Source organism: Macrosteles quadrilineatus, unplaced genomic scaffold, assembly GCF_028750875.1.
Source record: "Macrosteles quadrilineatus isolate MER2022 unplaced genomic scaffold, UCM_ALF_1.0 Scaffold_4__1_contigs__length_99947679, whole genome shotgun sequence".
Classification (NCBI taxonomy): domain Eukaryota; kingdom Metazoa; phylum Arthropoda; class Insecta; order Hemiptera; family Cicadellidae; genus Macrosteles; species Macrosteles quadrilineatus.
The window spans coordinates 14,421,325-14,433,952 of NW_026542597.1; the positions used below are offsets into that span (position 1 = coordinate 14,421,325).

At 33.8% G+C, this 12,628-nt stretch overlaps 1 protein-coding gene across 1 annotated transcript; it reads right to left on the reverse strand.

The window, feature by feature from the left end:
- Positions 1-3,742: 3,742 nt before the first annotated feature.
- On the reverse strand, positions 3,743-5,633 carry LOC128993484 (uncharacterized). Its single transcript, XM_054417423.1, has 2 exons — positions 5,492-5,633; positions 3,743-4,697 (listed from the first exon to the last, which is right to left on the reverse strand). Exons 1-2 carry the CDS (start codon positions 5,586-5,588, stop codon positions 3,811-3,813), a joined length of 984 nt encoding a protein of 327 aa, XP_054273398.1. The 5' UTR covers positions 5,589-5,633; the 3' UTR covers positions 3,743-3,810.
- Positions 5,634-12,628: the final 6,995 nt, after the last annotated feature.

Consider the following 12,628-nt stretch of genomic DNA (forward strand, 5'->3'; position numbering starts at 1 on the left):
ATTTAATGAGTGCTTAGGTTTGCTGCTACGGGGAAGTTAAAAAGTGTTTTTTGACATATGAATTTTAACGGATCGTGTTTTTTACCTCTGGGGACCTCAAAAGGAAAAATAAATCGGTCTGGGTCCAGGTCTTACCACGAGTACTACGGTAATAGCTTATTCCCTATATGGGAAATTCGCTCAAATTAATAAACACATTATTTAAATTTTACGATAATGAGAAGTGTATGTAGTCCATTCAACGTAAATGACAGAAGTTTCTTGCTATCAAAACTATGTTTAACCATAGATAAAACATACTCCCCAAATCAAATAATAAAGTAACAAAACGACACATGAACAGAATTTTCAACAGTGCTGTTTATCGATTCAAAACGCTTAGTAACAATACAATGTACAGTCTGATTTATGATAGTAGAACAGGCACGTACAGTCTGTACAACGTGCTATTGCTACCCCCAAGGGAGCTGTAACAGGGGAGTATCTCTTGTTTATAGCGTTTATTTGTTACGGCGAAAGCAATTTCGCATGATTGTAATAATCGTTTCGAAACAATTTTGAAAATATTAATTTTATTTACATTTGAAATTGCCATTTAATGTAAAGAAGTAGAACGTTTAGGTAAACGGGTGTTTATAAATGATTAAGTTGACGAATTTGCGTTAAAATTGAAGATAACTGATCTAGATGGGGAGTAAGGAACCAGATGGATTTGTCATTTCTCTATTAATCGATGAATCGATGATCAAAGTCTTTTACTCAGCCAGATTAACAAATATTTTGCAATCTTAACTAATAAAACTACATTTATTTTGAAATTAAATTAAGTACTAACTACTAAATATAATGATAATGCAGCAAAGCTGTATGAGTACCCTTGGTTTAAATATTTAATAATGCTCGCTTTTAAATATGCAGGTCGCTGGTTAGATTCCAAGCGAGATTGTCACCAGACCCGATGCTATGTTGTCTTTGGAGTATTAATTAATGATGTTTTATAACGACAGGTCAACGTTATATAGGAAAAGGACCAGAGTTTAGACCGTTCCCTTATAAAACGTTATATTGTCACTTGAAAATAAAACATCAACTTTAGTAAAAGACAAATCATAGGGTCTGGCATACTTTTACAGAAAACTTAAAACATTGCTACAAACACAAAACACATAGTAAAACGAGATGTGGTTAAAAATAGACTGTTCTGTCTAAAAATATTTATCTTCAGTGCTTCCATGAGGACATGGTAAATCATTAACGGGTCGGGTTTAATAACGTGATTTAAATAAATTATGTGATTGCACTATTGTTCGTTATCACAGAATCCGAAAACTATTATTATTAAAAGTCAATTAAATCAAGTTAACATTTTCCGATGGTTTTTTCTTGATAACTCTTTTATTAGTTGAATAAATAATATTTTGAAATTAGCTACCGTTGTGAAAAAAATGATTAATTAATGCTGATAACAGAACAAAATATCGTAAACAGTTAGTTTCAAGATAGGTAAGCCGCTTACCTTTTCCCAAATCTGAAAATTGTTTCTTCAAACCCCTCCAGAAGTAAAACAATCTCAGAGCGGAAGTGAGGTTAACAAGGCGAAGAGTCTTGTTTAAGTGGTACTTCCGGTGTAGCAAAGTAGTGGAGTGAGGTTGGTGAAATACTGGAGACTGCAGCGAGGAAATGGAATTCTGGGTAATACATCGTCCCTGTTAACAAATTTAAACTAATGTATGTAAGTACTGTATATGAAATCGTATTACTATCACTACAGACAAAACCCCCTCTGTTTAGATTTAAACCAGAATGTTGCCTTTTAGACCGTACTCAGCTACAAGATATAATTGAATACAAATCTAACCTATAATTTTAAGATACAAATGCAACATTTTCTTGAAACTGTCTTGTGAGTAGACATTTTATTTACAGTAGTTTTAGTTTAACGGAAAAGATCGATGGTCAAATCCAAAGGGTTACTTCTTGCAGGTGTGATGAACTATATTTCTCATCATACTGTACCCATGTGCATTAAGACCATGTTGTGCATTAAGATAAATAGCACACAAAACGTCAATTTCGTTCATAGTTCTCCTTTTCAAATTACCTTCCAAAACAGGGTTCTTCTCGTTTTGCTATCATATTTGTACGAACAGCTGTTATTGATGCACATTTCAATTAGTTTGAATTTATATATTACTAGCTGTACCCGCGGGCTTTGCCCCGTTTAACTTCATAAGTATTCGCATGGCTCAATCACGTCCTGGTTGAAGTTCGTTCGCTACGCTAACTCGCCTCTAGGTTGAAGTTCGTTCGCTACGCTCACTCACCTTTTGGTTGCAAATTAGGTGTTGTCATAAATAAAAAAATAAAAAAAATAATAATGCTGCACCCTGTTGGTAATCCTTGTAACTTTAATGCCATTGAAAATCATAGAACAGAACCAACATGTTTAATTGAAACAGCTGTTAAGATTCTTTAATTCCTTTTAAATATGAACAATCACAAGGTTAACATGGGAAACTCCAGAGCCACTGGGGCGGAGCCCGAAAGCCTGGTCAGAATAAAAAATAACTTAGTTTTCCTATTTAATGCCCAAAGAATCGGTGTACCGAATTTCAGCCTCCTAGGTAAATGGGAAGTAAGAGAATTAGTGATGAGTGAGTGAGTGAGTCAGTCAGTGAGGGCTTTGCCTTTTATATATATATAGATTAGTAGTCCCACAAGGCATGTATTGAAAACAGCTGTTTTTGTTGCAGTATGACGTAATAGTACTCGAGTTGCGTGCACTACTTTACCTACGACATTTTTTGATTACTAATTAATTACTAACAAACACTACTCATAACTAACTTCTAAGAGTGGTTATGTTTTCGTTTGTAACCTCAAAGCCACTGACAGTGATACAACTTATCCAAACACTAATTGCACCACTCATCAACAATTAAATTGGTCTAAACAGCTACAATTTAACTTCTTCTCTCTCAATCATTGAACCTCATTGGTCCATTACCCGTGTCGTTATGAAAAACTTTGCTGTTATGAAAGTAAACATGCTGTTATGAGAAACTTTCCAATTCTAAGAACTGAACTGAAACGGCTACTTTAAAAACGATCGTAGGTAAAACAAGCTAAAAAACATTTGACCATCTAGCTATCAAAACTAATGTTTGCAATTACATCCCCTGTTTACCTTGTGCATTATAATGTACTGTATGTATTTTACATCATGTTGAAATAATTTCTTTATAATTTAATTGTAAAAATTTATTTCGTTATCATAGGGTTTATTTGTCATTAAGACTCGAATACACATTTTTCATGTTTCCTGCGTCACTGACATGTTTTCCACCTCCACTGTATGTAGCTCGACACATGTGGCTAATTATTTGGTCGTTAGCTGACGCTGAAACTTTGCTGTCGTCAATGTCGATCACAATGCTTTGTTAACAATGTTTGAACTAGAATTAAAGCTTAACTAACTTTTTCGTTGGGTTGGAACCGTTATTTACTAAAGTAACATTGTCTTTTTGATTTCAAAACAGTACACAGGTGGAACATTTTATACTAAAAAGCCTTCAATAAATTTACTATGTCTTGTAAAATTAACAGAATTTGTATTGTATTGGATTGTACAACGTAAGCCTATCTATCTTTGATGGCTGGTAGAAAAAGCCATTCAATACATAATGCAACGGATCTATCTGAAATTGAATGAAAAGGCCTTGTTTAAAAAAGAACGCTAAACAATTTTTAATAAACATAACATTTTTATTTTTCCAAGTAGAGGAGTTTATTATGAAAAAAACACTAAATTTACATCTGGTCTGTTCCATTTCGATTGTGTACTCGGGGTAGGTCATCAAGGCTTGGATTTGGCCGCGGATTTTCAAAGATTACGTCCAAAGAATAAGTCGTGGTCGCCCTTTCACTATCTCCCTTTTTGTCTTGGGGATTTAAGTTGTTATCTTGAACATTTTTTGGATCATCGATTGACATATTCTCATTGTTTTCAGTTGGCCTAGCTGTGCCTGGAAAGCTTACCTTTGAAGGTGGCGCATTTGTATCAGGCATATCAAGGAAGACTTTGCACGATCCCTTCTCACCGATTCTAAAGTCAGCAATTTCAGCTGTGGCATCTTGATTTGAAAATCCAGCTTTTTCTTTCGCATATCCTAATGAGATGTCTTGCAACTCGTCCAATCTGTTTTTAATCTTGTAATTTTCCAAATCCAAAACCAGCTGCACATTGACAGTTTGGTTCCACCACCTGTACCAAGCGAAGAACTCGCTTTTCACTCTCCTGTATCCATCAATACACAGACTTTTGATCGAAATCGACGTCAAGAGAGTTAAAAAGATACACACCGCGATCCACTTCGTTTCGCTGAGATCACTTTTATTCTTGACAAGAGGTTCGTTCTCCGTAAAAGGGTCATGGCTGAAAGCCACTGGAAAATTAGAAATCCATAAAAACCACATCCAACTGAGAAGGATGGCGTTTGTGGTGGACAATAAGACCCAAAATACGCTTCTATAGAGCGATCCGCGTTGTTGGCTAACCCAAACTCTGATGGACTTCAGCAAAGAATATCTTCTGACTTGGATGACTTCAAATCTGTAGGAGCAGAGTTCACAGAAGTTGAGTGAGGAGAAGTTCAACCATTGTTCTAGACATCTGATGTGGACGCAGCCCATTGTACCTGGAGATCAAAATATACCGTTACACCTGGTAATTAACTAGTTACAGCATAATCCAGGCGACAGAAAATTGTAACAATAGTGTATGATTAAAGGTCAATTCACACATATCAGTCCCGGCACAGTTCCGTCACAGACCAGTCACAGTCCAGTCTCAGTTGCAACCGCAATTTACCAGTCAAACTGTCAGTCATATGGTTTCAGTCAGTATTGCTTTACTTTATTTACAGTGATGTTACTGTTACAGTCAACCATTTTTAATTAAAACACAATAATGTATCAAATTTTCACTGTCCATCTTGTTGATTGTTACAAACGGAACCTAAAATATAAACACGATCATTTAAATAAAAAAACACAATGTCCTAACCCCAAACACGTCCTTAAATTGACTGACGGACACCGGCAGAGCTACTGACGGACCTGCATTGGATGAGTGTAGATAGCGCTATAGGAAATCCATTTGTTGGCTGTGACGTGACTGATTTGACTGTGCTCTGACGTGCCGGATCTGATACGTTCTAATCGACCTTTTGGCTAGTATTTATGAGTAAATGATATTATTATATATTTTCACTATTAAGTTTACAGTACATTACAATAATATCGTTGGAAATAAGACTGGTCACTTTCACAAGTTGTTTGGTCAGTGAAAAATTACTTAGTGTTAAAAAATAAACATAAAAGCAGTCTAGCTCAGCTATTAAAAATAAAATTGCTCTCTGTGATGTTGTTTATCAAAGGGGGCCCTAGCGTACCCTAAAATGAGTGACTGTTCTATATTCCCAACTCTAACCTTTGCAGAGACACGGTGACAGGATGAGGTCCCTGGTGGTTCTGCTATGACAGATCCTACATTCCACTGCTGCTTGGTCTGACTCGTTTGAAAACATCCTCGAGGTAGCAATTCTCTCTTAACAGATCACTAACAATAATTTTAACATATAAATTTTAACTGTACAAACATACTTAACCGTATTAAAATCACAATGCAAAGTTAGGTTATAAATAAAGGTACTACACGTAATCTATTTACAAAAAGTTTCTCAGTAAGTAAATAATGTCCATATGTTTTTAGAAATATTACAGTTGATAAGCTCAGGGAATATTATAAGCAAGCTTAACACGTAATGTTTAAACTTTAACCATAGATAAAACCATAAAACACACTCCAACATCTAGAAAGATATCTGTTTCAAAATATATTTATTTTAAAATATTAGCAGATTTAAAATTAATGGCGTGTAACCTTAAATTCTTAGATAAATCATCATAACATTCTACTATCACCATAGTCTCCTTGAATACAATGTTGCGGCGGGAAAAAAGTGGCCTAGCTTATCCCGGGGAACCGAAACAGCTGTTAGACAAAATTTATAATGGATCGTCTGCGCAATGATTATGTTTATACAGGATGTCCCATAATGGGCCCCTGGTTAATTTTTTTAACGACTGCATTTATTCAAACGAGCCTCCATGCACGTTACTAGGGTAATGTAAAGTACTTTTTGGGGACATTTTGAAATTCAACCCCACCCCCAAATAGGGGTTGTAGGGGGTGACTTATTTGTTTAAAATGCAACCCCTATCAAGTAGCACATCATTTTGAAGAACATCCGTTAAAAAGAATATCGGTGAAAACTAGAGGTCCCTATCTCAACCCTTATGGTATTCCTCACAACACAGGAATATCAAATACGCTATTGAGAAGGCCAGGTAAATATTAAAGTAATTTATTAAATCAATCACATCCTTTTTGCTCCATCAAGCAATACTGTTGGACACAAAGGATAATAAACAACAATTTAGGCTAAACCGATATAAATTTTATATCTTTTAGAATTTCCCAAACCTAGGGAACTTGTAGGGGACAAACAAAGTACGTTACATGTCTTAATTTTAAATGGAATGGAAACAAACTTAAAGTGTTGTCGAGGAATTCGACCCAAAGCTGAAAAGTGTAGTCACGAAATATTACAGTATTCACAGATTCTTCATAATAAAATCGTTGTTCCTATTCCCGGTCCGATGGGAAATCCAAACGATCAACTGTTTTTCATCCGGTTCGTGTTCGCGCGATGATTAAGATTAATGGGTGAGGGGAAGCTGTGCAAAAAGCTCACGAAAGTACAAATTTTTAACTTTATCGCTTTTTATGCAGGGGGGGGGGGTCGGGGGGGATTGTAAACTTAACACCTTAAGTAAACCTCCCATGCAAGAAATACACTGTTTTATGACATTCAAAAGCATTAATAAACATATTTCGATTACATGTGGTATATTTTACTAGTAAATAACACAGGCACACTTAAAGCAAATCCGAACATAAGTATTAAGAAAACAATCAAGGAATAAATTAATATTAACAATCGAAACCACGGTCGAAACACACCCTATTAACCAAGACAAATTGCTTGATAACCCGACTTGTAAAACGACTATTGTAAAATGATAATAAAAACTAAACTAATTACACACAGAGCGTATAATATGCGTGAGACTAATTTTATAATGTAAAATACAACACTAAACACTACCAAAGACTTTTCATTCAATTTTTTGAACATATCTCCAACGTTGCATTGTATCAGTACAAAGCTAATTAACCAAACCCGCTGGCTCAATTCGCTGCACGAAGTAGTTGTATGTTACCAACAGTATGTATGACTAACGAGCCTAGACTGATAACAAGCCTAATGATCTGGTGCTTGAGCTTCCGCTGTACAAACTCTACATGACACTAATTGACAACGCTGCGTTGTAGAGGTACAGAGCTAATTAACCAAACCCGCTGGCTCAATTCGCTGCAAGAAGTAGTCGTATGTTACCAACAGTAAGTATGACTAACGAACCTAGACTGATAACAAGCCTAATGATCTGCTGCTTGAGCTTCCGCTGTACAACTCTACATGACACTAATTGACAAAGCTGCGACTTGTAGCATATCAACTAACTAGTCTGTAGCAACAGCTTGAATTAGCTTAAATAAACCCCTGCAAACTAATTATAAGTTTCATTGTTTGTAAGATAGTTAAATGAAAAGTGGTAAACAAATTGTATACATTAGATTAAGAACATTTTGTGCTTACTGTTTCTTAAGTAATCAGTCAAATATCTAGGAAAAACTATGATAAATTAGTAGGCTTTTGCTTAATGCTTTTTGTAATTACAAATAGAAATGCTCCAAATTATCATTACACGAACTTGAGAATTTAAACTAATCATTTAGGGTTATTTAGGAAAAATTATTATGATTTGATTATTTTGGCGTCTCAAGACTGAGTGAAACTGAAATCTTTTAATAATTGTATTGCTCGTATATTTGTCAAAACTTCTGTGAACAATGTAGTATCACATTCAACCAGAAATAAAAAGTAAAATTCAAACAAATCTGATAAGCAACCTCACGTTTCGTTTAGGCCATATGATGGCCATATTATAATTTTTAGGCCATGTCAAAATTTCTGAGGATTTTATTGAAAACATACTCCAACCATATTGGACGTTACAAAGTATACAACGCTAAACTTGAATCCGATACCACTATCAAATAGAATATGGTAATCACAACTCTTTAAGATAATCGATAAATACTGATTTGTGAGGTGCAGATAATACGTACACAATTACTATGGACGCTCAATCGTTTAGGATTGTTAGAACGAAGTGTGTTTGTAAATTTATAAATTTTGGGTTTTCATTTGTTCCTATCTGTATTTCAATTTCAATTACAATTGCTGAACTCATCTCACGAAGGTAACGATCCTCGCAGCTTCTCTACATTAGTGTCTGACGAGTCGAGCCCTTTGTACTGGCCTCCTGATGTACATATTTACATTACAAAGACTAACTTCCAGTCTGGTAATGAATCTAGAGGTGATTATCACCAAACATATTACTACATCTGGCTAAAAAATCCCATATTAAATTCCTGCAAAACATAATGTGGTTTTATAAATAAATTAGAAAATTTTTTAACATACCCCATTAGAAAAATGCCCATCTCCATCCGTTTGCATATGTTACTCCCAGCCATACACAGGTTTAGTTATGGTGAATTATATTGATGTAAATACCAAACAGACTTCTATAAGAGGAACTTGGATTGCAGTATTCAGATATTAATTATCAATTGAAGATCTACCCAACAGTGTCATCAAGTCTCTTGTGTTGTCAAGTTTCCTCCCCTCATCTCCCCCGGGGATAGTTGATGTTTACCCTCAGTTTATCAGAATCCCCAATATAATTTTGACTCTTGGGATACCCCCTATGCTATAGCTAGAAGCCAATCTTAGGCCTAAAACAATTTTCGACGTACTGTCCTTTTTAGGTGGTGTGTGAATATCAAAGAATGTAAATAAGACAATAAGAGTAATTTATACTGTGTACTATAGTCACAAAACCTTTCGCATTATAACCTCAAAATAATAATCACTGGAGTTATCAATTTTTCCCTATTACAAAATGTGTCTGGAGTCCATGAAAATTTACGGTGAAAAATGTTTGAAAATGAAAAACATAGAGCTATTTTTTCCTCACTGAGTGTGTTCACAAAAAAAGATAAATAAAAATGTCGATTTTTATGTTCAGAAGTTGTGGGTTTCATTTTTGCGAAATTCCCTATGCCCTATACTATTATTGGGAACTATTACCGTGGTACGGTAAGATCTAGACCCGAAACTGATTAGATTTTTCGATTTGCTATCCACAAAGACCAAAAACATGTAAGTTGAACATTTTTACAAATTTATTTATATCTCCGTGAACGTTATTACTCGAGTAATTTTGGTCAGTTTTGGATTAAATTTGGCATTTACACAGCTATACACAAGTCTGATTAATTATTTATCTATTTCAAAATACCTGTAGGTACCCAAATAGTTGACTCCTTCATACAAAATTGTTTTGTTTGTCTTTGTATTTCGACAGTAATGTTTATCATTGTGTTCTCTAATTAACATTCCCTGAAAACTATATAAATAAATAAATAAAAATGCCTTTTATTAGCAAGCGCTCCTCAGTACAAACTGTTTTACAGGATGACTCTTGTCAAGTAACTAATCCTAACTTAAAACTAAAGACAAAACAAAAATACTGATCCCCCTATTTACAAGATTTTGGACTGATATAAAAGATATGGACTGATTAGATTCAAAAATGCTATCTAAAATATTGAATGAATTCTAAACTTCTGTTCACTATTTTCAATTAAAGGTTTTGATGGTTTAAATAAAAAATAATGTAGCCTAATAAAACTATTTTCAAATACTACTTGAGTCAATGGCTATAAACTTATTTAATTAAAAGGTGTACACTATTTTTCTCAATACAATTTTTGATTTTATTTAGTCACTTGTATCCGCTTTGCGACTATTATTTGATAAACATCGATATTTCAAATAATTACTTAATTTATTCAGAACGCATATTTTTTTAGATAAAAATTAACATTTTGAAACGTATTACGTTATATTCATTTTAAGTTGGAGTGAAAGTGAAAATAAATAAACTTTAGTGATCTATATTCAAATTCCATTCAAATTTGTAATACTCTCTAAAGAATACTATTTCAAAGGAACCCAAAGTTAAAGAATCTAAACTGACTCATCAAGCCCTCTTTAGTCCTGAATCGTCCAAACTTTAGGAAAGTTTTCAAATTTGTTTTTAGCCACCTTTATCAAGGATCGAACTATTTGCTTTAACCCTCAGAACTGCTGTCAGTCTATAAAAATCTAACAGAAATCTTTAGCTACTGTACTAACTTTAGCAGTCATTTATAACTTTATAGCTTTCAATCGTCCACAGTGACCAAACATTTTGCTTGGGAAACCTGTAACAGTGTTACTCTCGGAAAGACCACAGTATTGAGTGCAGAACCATCAAATAATGCATCTATCAACATGAGCTTCTTCATTATTGATTGGCAGGAATTTAACACATGCCTATTATGGAAATGTCTCCCATCCTGATAAACCCATAAAACTTTTCTTCCCTTAATATGAAAATAGGATATATTCTAAATAAGTCTTTATCCAATTAGAACAAAACATTCGTTAAAATAAAAAAGAAACAGTACAATTAATAGGACGTTTTCATAACTTTATTTTAAATATATATAAGGAATCCCTGATACCATTAGGCTGGTCTGATAACAAAAAGTTCGGTCCTGTACTTTTCTCCCAGAGGCAAACAGTGTTAGAATTTATAAAGTGAAGTTTTACAACATTAAACTATAAATATCATACAGAATTTAAAAGGTGATTCTAGTTTATGGAACTCTCATTATCTATTCAGGCCGCAGTTACCTTTGCCAACTCGATTCTGCTTTTTATGAAAAGGATCGTAAAATAGAGATTTGAATAAAATACCAATATTCAATTAAACCTACTCACTGAAAAGGCTCTTTGCAGGGTTAGAAATAAATTCTAAATTATATTATACTTACAACATAGAAAAATACTGGCATTGATTTAGACATTTGATTTAAATTAGACTTTTGAACTATACAGTTGTTATTTGTCATAAGTTGTTATTTGTCCATCAAAAACAGCCGCTTTTAATGCATGCGTTGCGGGGCTAAAGTAGCATTATTACTCCCTAGTGAGAAAAATCAGCTGTTGTCAACTCAGTTTTAAATATCGATTGTAAACAATTATACGTATCGAAATTATGAATCGATTGCTTAATAGATTGTAGTTAATTGTTACCTTATTGTAAAATAGTTTGACATATAAATAGTATAATGTACACTAACACAAGCGTAATAGACGAAACGATTGAATCAATTACTTAACAGCTGATAGTTTCCATTAGCAAATTAAATTGGAAACACGTTAAAAGTAGTTTTGCGAGGTTGTCAAGTGAAAACTATTTTAGTTTTGTAACATAGTTTATTAAAATTCAAATAATGGTGCAATATGACGAAAAATATAGTTCATCACTCGGGCGAAAAGTGTCTTTTCAACCCTCGCTCATTTTCCGTCATTGGCTTCGCCTCGATAGTAAAACTTGAGCTCTGGTCGAAAAGAGTCACTTTAGGCACTAGTGATAAAATATACTATTTCACTTAAACCAGATGATAATTATACATGATAAATTATTTAAAACCCAATAATTATACAGCTGGTCCAGTTTAAAACATTTAAAAATCCAGTCTTTCTAAGAATAGAATTATCACTGGATGACCCCCACATACACTCATCTGCGCAGCTTCATTTGTACTTTTCAATACATGTTTATACTCCTAAACGTAAAACACTTCTTGTGTTACATAGTAAAAAGATTATTCCACCAATGTACTAATGGATTCTCTAGAAACAGGAAGGAAGTCTCTCTGCAACGCTCGCCGCAGAATATGGAAGAGATACACTCTCTGTTTATTTATTTTTATTTTCAACAGCATCATAAGGTTCGGAACGAAAGTTTCCTCCCCGTCATACTCATTAAGAAATGTGTTTGAAGTATTATTGATGTATCAATGCAGTAAATTGACTTAGATTATGAAATTAAATTAATCTAGGAACTGTGACAAATTGCGTTCCAACGGAGTAATACGTTTTACGGCGTTTTATCTGTAGATATTATGTATTATATATTTACTTTTTCGCCAATAAAGTTAAGTTCAACCTTTAAAGATACACTACGCTACCTTAAAGTATACTATCTAGTCCCATAAAGCTAGGGTGATTTCCTTTTCTTTGTTTAGTTGTGCCATCGATATGGTAATGGTGTGAAACTAGTGATTTCTTTATAACAGACTAGTTATTCATATAATATTATACAACAATTAGTTTAATATAAACTGTTATTCATCAACTAACATTCTACAAATTGCAATCAAAAGTTAGCTCTATTTTGGTATCCGCTCGTAGTACTCGTCATTGGTTACTGTATTGCAGAATAAATGAAGTGTGCACTTTAAATTCTAAAAACT